Source organism: Bubalus kerabau, chromosome 7, assembly GCF_029407905.1.
Source record: "Bubalus kerabau isolate K-KA32 ecotype Philippines breed swamp buffalo chromosome 7, PCC_UOA_SB_1v2, whole genome shotgun sequence".
Taxonomy (NCBI): domain Eukaryota; kingdom Metazoa; phylum Chordata; class Mammalia; order Artiodactyla; family Bovidae; genus Bubalus; species Bubalus kerabau.
In genome coordinates, this window is record NC_073630.1 from 62042340 (window position 1) to 62059985 (window position 17646).

Here is a 17646-nt window from a genome sequence, read left to right on the forward strand (position 1 = left end):
TTTTAATTCTGTGCTGTAGTCACCATCTACAGTGATTTTGGAGACCAAGAAAATAAAATCTGTCACTGCTTACACTTCTTCCCCTTCTATTTGCCATGAAGTGATGGGACCAGATACCATGATCTTAGTTTTGTTAATATTGAGTTTTAAGTCAACTTTTTCATTTTCCTCTTTCACTCTCATCAAGGGGATTTTTAGTTCCTCTTCACTTTTTCTTACCATTAGAGTGGTATCATCTGCATATCTGAGGTTGTTGATATTTCTCCCAGAAATCTTGATTCCAGCTTGTGATTCATCTAGCCTGGCATTTCACATGTTGTACTATACATATAAGTTAAATAAGCAGCGTGACAATATACAGCCTTGGCATACTCCTTTCCCAATTTTGAACCAGTCAATTGTTCCATATAAAGTTCTAGCTGTTGCTTCTTGACCTGCATACAGGTTTCTCAGGAGACAGATAGGTAGTCTGGGTATTCCCATCTCTTAAAGAATTCTCCATTTTGTTGTGACCCACACAGTCAAAGGCTTTAGTGTAGTCAGTGAAGCAGAAGTAGATGTTTTCTGGAATTCTCTTGCTTTCTTTATGATCCAGTAAATGTTGTGATTTGATCTCTGTTTCCTCTGCCTTTTCTAATCCCAGCTTGTACATCTGGAAATTCTTGGTTCATATACTGCTGAAGCCTAGCTTGAAGGATTTTAAGTATAACTTTACTAGCATGTGAAATGAGTGCAGCTGTATGGTAGTCTGAACATTCTTTGGCACTCTCCTCCTTTGTTGGGATTGGAATGAAAATTGACCTTTTCTAGTCCTGTGACCACTGCAAGTTTTCCAAATTTGCTGACATATTGAGTACAACACTTTAAAAGCATCATCTTTTAGGATTTTAAATAGCTCAGCTGCAATTTCATCACCTACATTAGCTTTGTTCATAGAGATGTTTCCTAAGGCCTACTTGACTTCACACTCCAGGATGTCTGGCTCCAGATGAATGAGCATATAGTTGAGGTTATCAGGATCTTTAGGATCTTTTTGTAAAATTCTTCTGTGTATTCTTGCCACATATTTTACCATGCTGTTAATTTCCCTGTATCTGGACAGACTTTACCCTCCCCTAAGCCTGGCTCACATCTGGGTCCTTAGAGAAGATTCTACTCAAGCCAGCCTCCTCTGGGAGGCATTCCATGTCCATCCTCTCATCACACACGCTTGCTCAGGTATCTTCTTTTGTGCTCCTATAACATCCCATGCATACTTCCTTCAAGAAAATATGTGTAGGGAATTCCCTGGCAGCCCAGTGATCAGGACTCTGCACTTTCACTGCCAAGGACCCAAGTTCAATCTCTGGTCAGGGAACTAAACTCCCACCAAAAAGAGGGAAAAAAAAGGAAAGGAAATATGTGTATATGTTAATTATCTAGAGCTGCAGAACAATGTATTCCAAAACTTAATGGGGTCCAAGAATAGCCATTTTATTTGTTCAAAATGCTAAGGGTCAAGTTTTTAGACAAAGCTTAGCTGGGTGGTTCTGCTCCACATGGCATCAGCTGAGGTCATTCACTCAGCTGAATTCATTCAGCCCCTGGACAGAACAGAAGGCTCATGACGTGTGCACTCACGTGTCCTCAGCGGTCCTCTCACGTTGCTGCTCTGTGTGGCTAGCTTCGGCTTCTTCACCGGACTGTGGGCTTAGGGTAGATCAGCTTCTAACATGGTGGCTGGCTTCCTAAGAAGAACAATTTTAAGTGGCAAAAGCCAAAGCTGTAGCTCCCTTAAGGCCCAAGCTTGAAAATTACACAACATTGCTTTCACCACATTCTACTAGTCAAAGCAAGGATAGAACAAGCTCAAATCCAAAAGAAGGAGTAAAAAGAATGTATAGCCATCTTGAAGTCACCACCACAGGTCCCTGTGCCCTTAAGATGCTGAGGTCCTTGAAGGCAAAGAGATAATTCTGTATTAGTGTTGGTACCCCCAACACCTAACTGGGAGGAGTGCCTGGTTTAGAGTAGGTGCTTAACAAGTTGATGTGTGAACTCCCACCAAACATGGAAAGCTCTAGAAGTAGGTGAACTGGCCTAACAAAACACTCAAGGCAGCTCCTCTGGCAGCTGTCAAAACCTCCCACCCACGACCTCTGCTTCTCATCAAATCCATCTTCAGTTCATTCCCAGCACAACAAAAAGTACAAGCAATGCCAAAGTCATCAATCAAGTACCAGTGTCTCTAACCAGCTTTAACACAGATAAAGGGCAGAAGTAAAAGATGTTAGTGTAGTCGGAATGTTCTATAGGCTTATCTAAGTGATAGATAAAATAAAAACGTACCTGTGTAAAAATATTTTCAACCCTCGTGCTATGCGGATCCAGAGCATCCCCAACCAAAAGGTCTCTCAGTTCTCCCTGTTTGGGATAAACCCTCACCCCAACCTCACACAAACAGCAACAAAAGCCAGCGTCTAGCCCATGAGGCTCACTCCTGAGTTCCCTAAGGAAAGCCCTGTTTTGCCTATGGCTCAGGGCAGCAGCCTGAGACTACTACCAGAATACCAACCTTCCAAGAGCAGACTCCAGGGGCATTGCCTTGGGGAAGAGAAGGGATGAGTCAGCTCAGACCACCAGCAGTTGCCTGTAGAAGAATGTCCAGGCCCTGTGTACAGCCAGCAAGGGCACAGACACTCAGTTTTTAATGAGGAAACCACTGGGAGGAAAACAAACACAGTTTTAAAATATCTGAGTCAGCACATTGACTTTTTCATTCATCTTAGAGGCCCAGGCCTTCTCCAATAGGATCAATCAGGTCCATTCCTAACCTGGAATCTGAAATAGCTGGAGGTACCTGAGGGGAGCAGGCACAGACAGAACCTACCTGGCACTTAACAGAGGTAGAGAAGCAGCTCTTCTTCCCTCCCTGTAGCAGAGGACAACTTGGCAGAGGCTAGCCATCCTGCAAAGAATCACTTATACATGTTAGGAGTGTGCTGGATGAATGAGAAAATGACCCATTTAGCAACTCTCTAGAATCCCTGAAAATGAAGAGCGCTACCCAAATCACCATATTGTCTTTTTATGAGGCAACCAGGGGTAGATAGTGTAAGGGCAGGGAAAAATACAGACCCCTTTCCTTCACATTATAAGCTAGGCAGAATCCTGGCAGCTATAACATATAGACAGATGGAGGAGGGACCACATTTTAAATTCCTCGGGTTACTCAGCTCCCTTTCCAGTAACCTTCATTTCCCCTCAGAAACAGAGTAAAAAATAAGAGACCCATGCTAAACATCGGTGTTTCCGACCAACAGATATTTAATGAGATATTTAACCTAAAACATATCAGGCCCTCCTCCAGAATGGAGCTAGCAAAAGAAACTAGGAGACAAGACGTCTGCTATGTTGGAATTCTCCAACAAGGAAATAAAAAGGGAATTTTAGATCATAAGTGACATGAAGAGAATAAACTAGGAGAAGTGTGATAGAGAATGGCTTCTTTAAGGAGAGAACACCTCTCTGAAAAGGAGGCATTCAGAGCCTTCAGTGATGACACAGAGAGAGCCATAACCTGAGAGAGAAGAGCCCCAGGCAGAGGGGACAGCAAGCACACCCTTGAGACAGAAATGAGCCTGCTGTCTTAAAGAACAGAATGGAGGCCAATGCAAAAATTAACAAACATGGTGTGAGATAACATGGGTGAGATAGACAAGGGCTCTATCATGCAGGGCCTTGAATATCACAGCAAAGCATTTGAATTTTATTTTACTCCATATTCTGTCTAAATATTCCTACTCCTGGTTCTTTAGCACTGCAATGCTTTATTCATCAGAGACATGGATGCTCCCAAAAAAAGGTCCTCAAAATGTAGTGCCCAGGCCAATAACATTGGCATCTCTCTGGGAATTTATTAAAAATGCAAACCTGCTGAATCAAAAACTCTGAAGGTGGGGTCCAGAAATCTGCATTTAGTAAGCCCTCCAGGTAGTTCTGATACATGGTAGTTTGAGAACTACTGCTCCAGAGAAAATAACTTTCTAGACTACTGAAACTTCCGTAAGTACAACACATTGATAAAGAAGACAAGAAAATGGGCATTATATGTTTCAGTGTGGTTCCTATCTTTTAAAAACAAAGGGAATAAAGGAAATAAAAACAATATATGACCTTTTATGAATAATTCATGATCCTCATTGTGTGGACTCTGACATGTTCTGAGGGTCTAGGAAAACAGGTAAAGCTACTTGTTCCTATACTTATTGTCCCAAAATGGTTATTCTTTGTGAGATTTTTGTGCTTGCTTTTGATAGCTACTCTATACCTTTCTTTGTTCTTAAGCATTGGCTTCACTTAATCATAGTAGAACAATGAAATAAGTAATAGACATATTCAAATATAGGCCAAATTTTTATTAGTTTTGTAAGACATAAAATTACTCTGTCAGTTGCTATAAAACCTTCAAAATTCTTACTCTCAATTTTTGTTCTTAACTTTTCTCAGACCATAGGACTGATATAAAAGACCCATGAAAAGTTTTATGTATGTTTAATTGAAGTCCTGTAGGGTGAAGACAGAGATAATGGAACAGAAATAAGACTTGAAGAGATAATAGCTGAAACTTTTCCAAAACTAATTGAATATATCAACTGTTAGATTCAAGAAATCCAAAACTGAAAATAAAGTAAAACTTAGGTACTTTAAAGCAAAACTGCTAAAGACCATGAACAAAGAAGATAAAAGCAGCCAGAGGAAGAAGACAGATTTCCATCAAAGGACCAATGATTAAACTGACAACTAATTTCTCAACAGAGCCAAAAGATATCTAAGACAACGGAACTGGGAGACAAGAGAACATGGGTCATAAAAACAGATTAAGAAATTACATACAGATGCTGAAAATAGAAAAAAGATTGGTTTCATAGTCATCTGAGCTACCAAACCAGGATTCTTTAAATTACCCCTGACCAGCAATGGCCAAGTGGCTCTAGAAATGAGGAATGGAAGTGTGGGGGGACAAGAAACTAGACAAGGCTTTATATAACTCTTCCTTCATATGCACACACACCAGGCAAGAGTGTTTTGTTTTTTTATTTCATCTGGACTCCCATAGCACCCTGTACATCCCTCTTTCCCATCATGTGTAAGGCAAAAAATAGTAAGTTGCTTTTCTGTCCGCTTACACTCAGTCACATTACACTCTGAATTTATGAAAAATAAAGACAGGGTTGTATTTGTCTTTGAATCCAAACACCTAGCAGAGTGATTGACATAAGAGGCTTCCAATAAATACTGAATGAATTAATAGACAAATGAAAGAATCAATGATGTTGTTTCATTTGCAAGAACCAGAGATCTGAACCTCCTTCCCAAGTCTCCTCCTGCCTCATCCACAATTTGTCACTACCAGCTTCTTCCCAATCCTGTAGAAAGAAGCCTGGAGCCTGAGGGTACATTCCCTGGCTTCTTCTATTTCACCCAAAATATTCTATTAGTTACCTGATGTTTACCTGAATGTTGCTATTTTCTTCTGCAGATCTGGGTGAGACTATTCTTGAGAGTGACTATGCCGAAAAGATATTGCCTTCCTCATGATCTACCCCACCTCCATTCTTTACTTCTGGTCAAATAACTGGGGTTAGGTTTCAAGGTAGCCCAAGTGAAGAAATGCAATGCTTGGTCCAGAAGAAAACATCCTGTCCTCAGAAAGAGCTGCAGGATTTGATGAAAATGTATCAGCCTGATCTAGGGGGACACATGTGGGAGCAAGTTCAAGGATGATACACAGGAAAGGAAGGAGGAGAGCAGAATACAAAGGTGAGGAAGGGGTTGCTGACTTGGGAGCCCCCTTAAAGTTAGAATGATTGCATTTCTGAATGGCTCCTTGAAGCTTGGGCATGATGCTTTACAGTAAATTACAGGGAGAGGCTGCACTACCGTGGCAGAAAATTGAGGACAGGATCAGAATGTTCAGGGAGACAGAAATGTTAGAATAAATTTATGTGAGACATATGCTTCCTGGGAGGGTTCAGGGGACAGTCCCTGCTTTAGGGCAATAAGGAGTATGTCAGTCAGGAGAAACTACATCCCTGAGAAGCTTGGAGATAACTGTCCATCGTGGGCCAGGGTGAGAAGAGGTGACTCTGCCATATAACTGGGCTCCCTAGACTCAGGGGGAATGATGGGATTCCAGAATAACAAAGGCCAAGAAGTCAGTGCTTCACCACCAGAGTCAAGGTGGACATAAAACACAAAGGCAACAAGGCCAGAGGGACAACCAGAGCTGTTGTCTGGTGCCTCCACCCACAAGGTTTTGATGAAGGCTAATAGACCGTGGTGTTCCTGGGACTGGGACAGATGATCAGCCAATAAAGGTATTGCGTGACTTGTATAACAAGAAGGGAAAAAAAAACGTCAAGCACTATCAAGAAGAACGTTGATGTGCTCATAATTTCCAGATCTGAGTCAGTACTCAGACCCCTAACCTGGGTCCCCTTGAGAAAGGGTCCGGCAATGTCTCCCACACTAGTGAAGTCTTTAGGAGTTCAGTGATCTAAGGCATGTCAGGACATCCCCTGACAGATAAAGAACACATTATTACATGTTGGGCTTACTACTACTAAGAAAGAAATACAATGCTAGCTAAGCCCCTTAAGGTTTTGGAGAAATATAACCTATAATAGGGAATATTGCTATGTACTGGGTGACTGAAGTCATTTGAGGTCTGGAGCAAGAGAGGGCTCTGCAGTAGATCCAGGCTGCCATGTGAGGTGCCCTTGGCTCCTGTGATCTGGCAGATCCCATGATACTAGAGGTATCTGTGACAGATAGGGATCCAGGGTAGAGTCTCTGGCAAGCCCCAATAGGAGAGCCACAGGATAGACTCTTATAGCTCTTCTGGAAGGGAAAACGACTTCCTACTTGAAAAGCAGCTTCTGGCATGTGATAGGGCCATATTAGAGATACATTGCTCCCTCTGCAACTGCCTCAATCTGGCGGGGGGGGGGGGGGCAGTGCGGGGGTTGCTTCTCTTTATACTTAATTTCTTGAAAAATTATCTATATATTCACAATTTCCACTTATTCTTTTCTGACTTTGTTTCAAAACTACTCCAAATCAGGTTTTCACCCCCACAATCTCACTAAAACCGGTTTTTGTGAACTTTACCAACAACTTCCATGTTCCAAATACAATGACTAACTTTAAGTCCTCTTTGAACTTGATCTCTCGGCAGCCTCTGAGCCATTAGGACATGCCCTCTCTTGGGGCTTCCCTGGTAGCTCAGAAGATAAAGAATCTGCCTGCAAAGCAGGAGACACAGGCTTGATCCCTGGGTCAGGAAGATCCCCTGGAGAAGAGAATGGCAACTCACGCCAGTATTCTTGCCTAGCAAACTCCATGGACAGAGGATCCTGGCAGGCTTACAGTTCATGGGGTCACAAAGAGTCTAACACGACTGAGTGACTAACACTTTCACTTCTCTTGAAATAGCTTCTCCCCTTGTCCCTGGGACTTTCCTCTTTCTTCCTATCTCACTGGTTCCTCCTTATCACCTTGGCTGGTTCTTCTCATGTTCTCAGCTACTAATGCTGGCATCCCCAAGGCTCAGCCTCAGGTTACTTTTCATTCCATCTATATTCTCTCTTCCTAGGTGACATCATCTCATCCACAGCTTCAATTCTTTTACATGCTTCACATTCCCAAATTTATACCTCTAACCCTACCTCCTTCCCTCATGCATCCAACAGTCTATTAGACCTCTCTACTAGACATCTGATAGATAGACTTAATTCCAAAGACGAATTCTGGCTCCCCCATTTCCAAATATGTCCCTCCTCCAGGCTTCCCCATCTTAGCTCCACTCATCCAGCTCCTCAGACCCAAAACCTTGACTCATTTTTTTGCTCCTTTCTTTCCAGGCTCACATTCCATTCGTCAGAAAATCTTGCCAGTTATTCCTTCAAAATATTTAGAATCTGTTAAATCCTTAGTCTAAGCCACCATCCTCCTTGTTTAGATTCTCGTATCCTGTTTTCATGCTTCCATCTTTGCCCTATTCAATTTATTTTAAAATCAGTAGCCACAATGATCTTGCCCCACTTCTATGAAAACCTTCCACAAGCTTCCCATCTCCTTCAGGATAAAATCCCAAGTCCTTATAGTGACCCACAAAGCCCTACAACATTTGCACAACCCATGATTCTGGATCCCCTTTGACTTCACCTCCAACACTTTCCCTGAACCCTCTCTGGACACCCCTTTTTCTTTGACATGCTTCCTTCAGTCAGCCTCAGGGCTCACTGCCTCACTTCTGCTCCAACTCCACTTCCTCAGACACACTACTCCTTTCCATCTCCTGGAGCCCTCTCTATTTCTCTTCCTAGCAGTTCTCACTACTTGGTAGATTATACAACATTAATTTTATTGTCTGGCCCAACCCAGTAGATTGTAAGTTTGGGGAAAGCAATAGTTTGTTTAATTTCTATGTCCTCAGCCCCTAGGACAGTGGTTGGAATAAGTTAAATATTGAATAGACTTTTGTTGAGTGCATGAGTAATTTTAATCCTACTGTATAGGAGGAGAAATATAGATTAAAAATGCTTAAGATCTATATACACAATAGGACATTACTCACTCATCACAGACAATGAAATCTTCCCCTTTGCAACAACCCAGATGGACCTAGAGGGTATTGTGCTAAGTGAAATAAATCAGACAGAGCAAGACAAATACTATATGATTTCACTATATATGGAATCTAAAAAAAAAAAAAAAAAAAAAAAGACAAGCAAAGAAAAATAGATACAGACTTATAGATACAGAGAAACTGGTAGTTACTAGTTCAGTTCAGTCATGTCCAACTCTTTGTGACCCCATGGACTGCAGCACGCAAGGCCTCCCTGTCCATCACCAACTCCCGGAGTTTACTCAAACTCATACCCATTGAGTCAGTGATGCCATCCAATCATCTCATCCTCTGTCATCCCCTTCTCCTCCCTCCTTTAATCTTTTCCAGCATCAGGGTCTTTTCCGATGAGTCAGTTCTTTGCATCAGGTGGCCAAAGTATTGGAGTTTCAGCTTCAACATCAGTCCTTCCAATGAATATTCAGGTAGTTGCTAGAGGGGAATTTATATCAAAATAGGTGAGAAAAATCTAGAAGTACAAACTTCATCATAAAATAAATAAGTCATAGGGATGTAATATATAAGCACAGGGAATATAGTCAATAATATCATAAAAACTTTGTGTAGTGGTTGAGTCCAGATGGTTACCTGACTCATCATGGTGTCAATTTATAATGTATATAAATGTCAAATCACTACATTGCACACCTGAAACTAATATTATAAGTCAGTGAAAGTTGCTCAGTCATGTCCGACTCTTTGCGACCCCATGGACTATACAGTCCATGGAGTTCTCCAGGCCAGAACACTGGAGTGGGTAGCCTTTCCCTTCTCCAGGGGATCTTCCAAACTCAGAGATTGAACCCAGGTCTCCCACATTGCAGGCGGATTCCTTACCAGCTGAGCCACAAGGGAAGCCCTTATATGTCAATTATACATTAATTTAAAAATTAAAAAGAAAAAATGGAAGTTATAAAATTGCTTTTGAAAAAATGATTAAGACCTTTAGAAGCTCCCAGCTTGGTACCCTTCCCCAGAGCACAGGGTATATACCTTCATGTTGTTGTTTGGTTGTTAAGTCGTGTCCAGCTCTTTTGCCACCCCATGGACTGTAGCCCACCCTCTGTACATGGGATTTCCCAGCCAAGAACACTGAAGTAGGTTGCCATTTCTTTCTCTAGGGGATCTTCCCCACCCAGGGATCGAATCCACGTCTCCTGTGTCTCCTGCATTGGCAGGTGGATTCTTTACCACTGAGCCACCAAGAAAGCCCATATACCTTCATAGGCCACAACAAATAGTTTTAACCAGAAAAGTGTTATCAAGCATACCAAATAACTGGTTTTATTGCTTTCGCTGCTCTGAACTTCGGATATTACCTTATTTTGGAGTTTTGACACAAGATCCATTTGCTATAGCAAATTCAGACATAAACAGTCTAATCCACATATATTTTCTTTCTCCTGTGAACGGGAAGATTCCACATGGCCAGGTCTGGACTTACAGACAGACAGCAAGAGTTTCCTAGATGCCTGAGTGACATCCCCCACCCCCCTCAAAAATGCTCCCTACTCTGGTTCAGAAGAATCTGAAATTACACAATTTACAATTCATTGACCTCTGAAAAAAACAAGTCACGCCCCAAGGAGAGCTGCAAACAAAAGCGTTCCTGAGCCAGATTCCTTGTTGACACTGGTCTCTGGTTACACCCTGGCATAAAAAGGGAGGAAATGCAGTCTTCAAAGCAGTGCATCCCCACTTTTGTCTGTGTCCAGAGGAATCCCTTCCCCCACTCCACAAGAGGAACTCTCTGGGAGTTCAGAAACACAAATACTGCCAGGGGAGGCATTTTCAAGTTACACACGATAGATAGAAAGATAGATAGATAGATGGATGGAGCGATCCAAAGTAACTCATAGGTCTGGCTCATGTTACTTGTCTTGGAGCGGGTTTAAAGCTTTAAACAATTCCTCTCAAGTATGCCCTGTTGTGAATCCCCTTTCCTGTTCAAAACCCTTTCTTGGCCCAGCCCCAGGAGTCACCTTCCAGAAGAATATGGCCACTCCCAGCGCCCCTCTCTCAGTCTCCTCACAAAGCACAGACTTGTCCCAAAGGACCAGGTCTGCCCCAGAGGAACAAAGCCACAAGGCTGACATCTCACAAGTAATTACCTTGTCCCCAGAATTCCAGAGAGGCCTTTCCTCGGGCTCTCCTCAGTGTCCTGGATGGTGAGTCTCCTGTTTCATCTGGTCTGGGTCAGAGGCCTGGATGAAGCACTGCCCCCATCACACACCATCAGCAGATTTCACTCATCCACCCTGACTCCTGATCTCTTGGCTTCACCCCCATTCTCAACACAACATTCATAGATCCCTAGACCAGAAGTAAGATAAAGCAGTACTTGTCATTCCCAGTTTGGGCTGTTTGGTCCATCTATGCTAACCACATGCATCATTTTTACATAAGCCCCCAAAATGGAGACTAATGTGCTAAAGGGCAAAAGCCTGTTAGGGTCAAGGTGGTGCAGGAATTCCCACCCTGGAGACAAAGACCAGGCTCCTCTTCTGGCACCAATCTGATCACTACCATTCTTTAGAGTTTCTACCTGGTCCTCTCTCTCATCCCACTTTTAAATCTTCCTTAAAGAGTTATTTCTTCCAGGGTTTCCATGCAAACCCATGCACATCTCAGTAACTTCTGCTTGTTCTATGTACAAGCTCACAGCTCTGTCCTCTCAGCATCCTCAGCCCACTTGTTGGGTTCAGACCCTCCACTGCTCCCTTCTTGCCATCATGCATATTCTATCGTAAAGGACTTTGGAGTTCCTAAAACATGTTTATGTACCACACCTCACTGATAATCACATAACCTCTTGTCAGGTCGTCTAGGAAAGTGGGTTGTTTCCTACATTTTCACATATGCTGAGGCTGAGATGCTGGGTAAAGGCTTTGTCCACAACCACCCAGTGGAGGAGTGACAGAGCCCAGGGGGAGGATCTTCATTCCCCACCTCTGCTTCTAAGGGTCATTCATGCTCAAGCTCATCTCCCTCTGTGGAATGGTTCCCAGGACACCATCCTCACCCAAATTTTTCCTCTGCACACATTCATTCCCTATAAGTCAGAAATCAGACAGACCCTTATCCACATCCCAGCTCTGCCTTTAACCTGCAGTGTGACATTCAATTCAGTTCAGTTCAGTCGCTCAGTCATGTCCAACTCTTTGTGACCCCATGAATCGCAGCACGCCAGGCCTCCCTGTCTATCACCAACTCCCGGGGTTCACCCAAACTCATGTCCATCAAGTCGGTGATGCCATCCAGCCATCTCATTATCTGTCGTCCCCTTCTCCTCCTGCCCCCAATCCCTCCCAGCATCAGAGTCTTTTCCAATGAGTCAACTCTTCGCATGAGGTGGCCAAAGTATTGGAGTTTCAGCTTCAGCATCAGTCCTTCCAAAGAACACCCAGGGCTGATATCCTTTAGAATGGACTAGTTGGATCTCCTTGCAGTCCAAGGGACTCTCAAGAGTCTTCTCCAACACCACAGTTCAAAAGCATCAATTCTTTGACGCTCAGCTTTCTTCACAGTCCAACTCTCACATCCATACATGACCACTGGAAAAACCAGAGCCTTGACTAGAAGGACCTTTGTTGGCAAAGTAATGTCTCTGCTTTTGAATATGCTATCTAGATTGGTCATAACTTTCCTTCCAAGGAGTAAGCATCTTTTAATTTCATGGCTGTAGTCACCATCTGTAGTGATTCTTGAGCCCAAAAAAATGAAGTCTCTCACTGTTTCCACTGTTTCCCATCTATTTGCCATGAAGTGATGGGATCAGATGCCATGATCTTTGTTTTCTGAATGTTGAGCTTTAAGCCAACTTTTTCACTCTCCTCTTTCACTTTCATCAAGAGGCTTTTTAGTTCCTCTTCACTTTCTGCCATAAGGGTGGTGTCATCTGCATATCTGACATTAGTCAAGTTATTTAACCTCTGGGAGCCTCAATCCCTTCTTTTGTACATTGAGGGTACGATGATCTCATGAGACCACTGTGAGGATTAACTGAGGATGTAATGGCACATGGTAAGTACTCAGTTAAACAGTAACTGTCATCTTCATCTTCATCACCCCTGTCTCTTATCTGAGATGGCAAGGGTCTCCTAATCATTTCCCTTGCCTCCAAGTATGCTAACCTCCCCCACCCCCTCCACCCCTCCACCCTACCATCCCACCCCCATCCAGGCTACCTCCAGGTTACCTTTCACAAACACACATACCTAGAAGAAAAATGGAGGACATTTTAAGGAAATTTTTGCTTCCATACTAATATAAGCAAAAGAATAAAAATGAATTAATTTTAAAAACTGAAATTTCACTACACCCTCCCACTCCTCACCTCCTACCCCACCCCCCAAAGAAAAAACATTTGCAAATTCTGACCAGATGTGTCATTGAGTGAGTGAGTGAGTGAGTGAAGTCGCTCAGTCGTGTCCGACTCTTTGTGACCCCATGGACTATAGCCTGCCAGGCTCCTCCATCCATGGGATTCTCCAGGCAAGAATATTGGAGTGGGTTGCTATTTCCTTCTCCAGGAGATCTTCCTGACCCAGGGATTGAACCCGGGTCTCCTGCATTGTAGGCAGATGTTTTACCATCTGAGCCACCAGGGAAGTCATTAGGAAACATATTACTCTCCAGATAACAATGAAATCATCTCCCACCACACCTACAAGAAACAGACTGGACTCTACCTCCATCAAGTCACTCAATATTCCCCAAACAGCAGCAACTTTCTGAAGACGATAAGAGCGAGGGTTCTGGGGTTCAGCTCCCGACTCTCCCACTCACTAGCATGTATCTGTGGGGAAGTAGCATAACCTTGGTCTGCCTCAATTTTCTCTTGATTAAAACAGGGATAAAATCTACCCTAAAACTTATATGTGAGAATTCAAAGAGATAATCCAAGAAAAATAGTTGGCAGGGGGCTGCACAGAATAAACTTTCAAGTACTAGGCACTCATTATTATTATGTTCACTTGTTCTTTTCCCTTGCCTGAGCTAGTTTCACAGGATCCCATCGCCACAACTCCCTCCACACTTCCTGTGTGTCTAGTCATCTGCAAGATACCTCATCCATGAAAACCTTTTGGATTGATGCTTCTGAATTCCCTGTGTGGCAGGTATATATTTTTTCTCTAGAGCCCTTTCTGCTCTAGCCTATCTGCATTTTTTTTCCTGGAGGCTTTCTTAACTGTATCATGAGCATCTTGAAGAAGGCAAGTTTCCTGCCCATTACAAGCAAGAAGAGAAGAATGGAAGAAGATGGGGGTGTGGGGAGGGAAGGTGGGAAGTACCACTGATGTTGGAAATGTAAACTCTTCACATTTCAATGGTTTACCTTAACCAAAACTTACAATGTTAAAAAGCAGAGTGAAGTAAGTTAGAGAAAAACAAATACCATATATTAACACATATATGTGGAATCTAGAAAAATGGTACAGATAAACCTATTTGCAAAGCAGAAATAGAGACACAGACATAGAGAAAAAAATGTATGGACACCAAGGAGGACAACAGGAAGGTGGGATAAATTGGGAGATTGGGACTGACATATATACACTATTGATACTGATGTATAAAATGGATAACTAATAACTAACTAATGATAACCCACTGTATAGCTCAGGGAACTCTACTCAATGCTCTGTGGTGACCTAAGTGGGAAGGAAATCTAAAAAAGATGGAATATATGTACACAGATAACTGATTCACTTTGCTATACAGCAGAAACCAAAACAAAATTGTAAAGCAACTGTACTCAAATAAAAATTAAAAAGAAAGAAAAAAAAAGGCATTACATTAACCCATAGATTCTCAGTACTATCCTCCCCCAAAATTTTTTTAAATATTTAAGAACCTGCGTTTACATCATATCACATCTGCCTCCAACTCCATCCCTCAGTCCAGAATCCATTTGAGGAAGAGTGCCATTTTGGCCGCACTCTTTCCTAATATTCTCTTTTTTAAGGGTTTTTTAATTAAAGAAATTGTTATGAATTTGCCTATTGTGTCTATTCTTCTTTATCCAAAGATCCTGGTCCATCATCAAGCTGCTTTACCTTGAAAGAATGTGCTGTGCTGGGGGAAGAACAACAGAAACCAAGGCTATGACAGCTGTAAGTGTGCAGCACCTGCACATCCATAACACAGATTCTGGCCCAAAGACCAAGACATTCTATTTGTCATTATATATGTTCTTTCTAGGTTTCCCTGATGGCTCCTAATGCAATGCAGGAAATTTGGGTTTGATCCCTGGGTCAGGAAGATCCCCTGGAGAAGGGAATGGTAACCCACTCCAGTGTTCTCACCTGGGAAATCCCACGGACAGAGGAGCCTGGCAGGCTACAGTCAATGGGGTTGCAAAAGAGTCAGAGATGACTTAGCAACTAAACAACAACAAAATTTTCTTTCCAGGAATTAAATGTCTTATGGCAATGAGAAAGAAATAGTTTTGCCACATCACCATCTTCTCCTCCCAGTATCTCCAGCAAATTCATACCTTCCATTATCGATTAAAACTGGGGCTATGGTTTATACAAACAGCTCAAAGCAAATGAGGAAAATTGAACATGAACATCTGCATTTTACACAAAAAGAAATACATCTCATATCCTCTTTAGTTTGTCATGACTCCAAAGAGAGAGAGAGCCAGAAAGTCTAGATTTTGTTCTTTTCAATCTGGAATGCAAATGACAGACACCAGCCTTCCCATTTCACAAAGAGTGCCTTGGAGAGAAATGGTGATGTGCCAGGGCTGGGGGAAGAGCTGTTTTTAAAGAACCAAAGCAAAGTTGCAGAAACTGGAACGCCCAAATGTTTGCAGTGTCTCAACTGGCCGAGAAACTGGCATGAAAGCCCACAGCCAGAGCTTGTAGATACCTGAGTGGCCCGGAAGTACAGATGTCTCTGGGCTGAATCTCGTGAACTGCAGGTACAAGTTACCGATGGGAGGTTCAGCTGTGGGAACATGCCACGTATGTAACAAAACTCAACTGAAGGGAGCCAAGTTTAAGATCATAACCCGAACTTGAATACAGGAGTCAGCAGATTCCCATAGGATTTAGTTATAAAAGGAGAATTGCCATATTTTTCCTTATGAATTAATTTCAACATTAAGTAGGTGAAAGTAGCACCATATTTACTTCTCACCGAGTACATTTTCATTAACAGAGTCAGCCCTATAAAGACAAAATTCTCCTGCATGTCATTTAGTTCTCCAAGCATTGTATCGGAATCAGCCCTATCAAAATAAAAACAGATTAACTTTGTTAAAGAATGCTTATTGACACTTGTATATTTAAGGTCCAAGTAGAAAAGAAGCAGCCAGAAATATCCTAACACTAAAACAACACAATTCTAACTTAGATCACAGTTTTGACTATTTTAATCTCCAAATTGATTTATTCTGGTGGAATGGATTGGGGAAGATGAGGAAGGAATGTATACTTTTTTAAGCCTTTACAAGATGCTAGGCACTGTTGAGACTCCTTACAAATACCTCTGATCCTCACACCTCTCTGATCCTTGAAATAGGTATCATTATTCCTGTCTTACACAGAGGGCACTGAATCTCAGAGACACTAAGTAACTTACCCAAGATCACACAGCCAGCAAATGGCAGAGACAAAATTCAAACTTTTATATTTAGGATATTTCCTTGCCACATTTAATAAGAGCCCTTACATATCAGTAAGTATTGCAGAGAATCTGATGCTAACTTTGGTATTAATGAAACTTTGTTAAAGTGAGGTGGTTTGGGATTAGATTTTAATACTCATTAGAAAATAATTTCTGGGGAGAGTTTATGTCATATTTTTTTATGTGTCAAAATTTGAACTTTGGGGGAGGGAGGTGGGAGGGGAGGTTCAGGATTGGGAACACGTGTACACCTGTGGCGGATTCATGTTGATGTATGGCAAAACCAATACAATATTGTAAAGTAATTAGCCTCTAATTATAATAAATAAATTTAAATTAAAAAAATTTGAACTTTGGATTTCTACTCCAATTTGTAATCCTTTAAAAATATTATCTGCTCTAATTTAAAGGTATTTTCATGTTTTCCTTTTTAATTTTTTATGATCTAGTTCTGAAATTATAAGTAAAAAAAGAAATTCTAATTTAGCATGTGCTCTGCACTTTGAATTTTTTTTAGCTATTACTAGTAGCTCCTATATACACAAACATGAGAAATCACTAAAGTAAAATTTCAGTTTTGAAATAAAGAAAAAAAAAAGCTATATCACATCAAAGAAAAATAAGCACTGGAAGACACTTTCTAGAAAAAAAATATTAATATGTAATTATTTTAGGAGAAGCTACAAATCTGTTTAACCACCCCAACCCCCCCCCAAATTAAATAACCTAATCAGATCACTTAGAGGAATAAGTGCTTTTTGCTGCCCTACCCTAAGCTCATATTGCTATTTAACCTGCCTTTAAACAAACAAGAATTTTTTAACATTTTCTATCCTTTAAGCAAATGTTCTTTGCTTGGCTAAATGACAATGTTCCAGAAATGCCTACCACAGAAGCATAAAAAACCCTTGGCAACATTCCAGGAGAAATTTACCCTGCATAATGTGTTCCAGCAAACGCTCAATAGCTTTTCTGGTGAACCTGCTGGTTCTGTGTGCACTTGAACAGGATCTGAAAAGAACAAAAGAAAAAACTGATAGACATTTTCCTTTTTGTTAGTCTGGTGAAGTAGCCCTTAGCTTGAATGAACAAACTTTCCAAACGTGGAAAAGTGAACGCACGTATGGCTAACCTAAACCCGGCTCTGGGCTCTGATGTCAGTTTTGCTTTACTCTTTGATTCCCTGAAATTCAAGTATAATTATATTGTTTGTCTTTTCGTCTAATAAAATGTGCATTAGCATTTGGTTCTCCTTGGAGTGTAGTATTTGTTTAGATGAATGTATTCTTTCAAATGATTAGTAGCGCTGTCATAATGAGAATGCTTTAGATTAGACA

The 17646-nt window shown here is 41.6% G+C and overlaps 1 protein-coding gene across 2 annotated transcripts in view; it reads right to left on the reverse strand.

The window, feature by feature from the left end:
* LOC129657770 (putative uncharacterized protein FLJ13197) overlaps nt 1-17646 on the reverse strand; it is a 111389-nt gene that overhangs the window by 45801 nt on the left and 47942 nt on the right. The window contains exon 2 of one of the 2 annotated variants that reach the window (XM_055588266.1): nt 17244-17320. The exons of the other annotated variant lie outside the window; for it this stretch is intronic. Coding sequence (XP_055444241.1) covers nt 17244-17320 — 77 coding nt within the window. The remainder of the gene's footprint in view (nt 1-17243; nt 17321-17646) is intronic. 2 annotated transcript variants of the gene reach the window in all.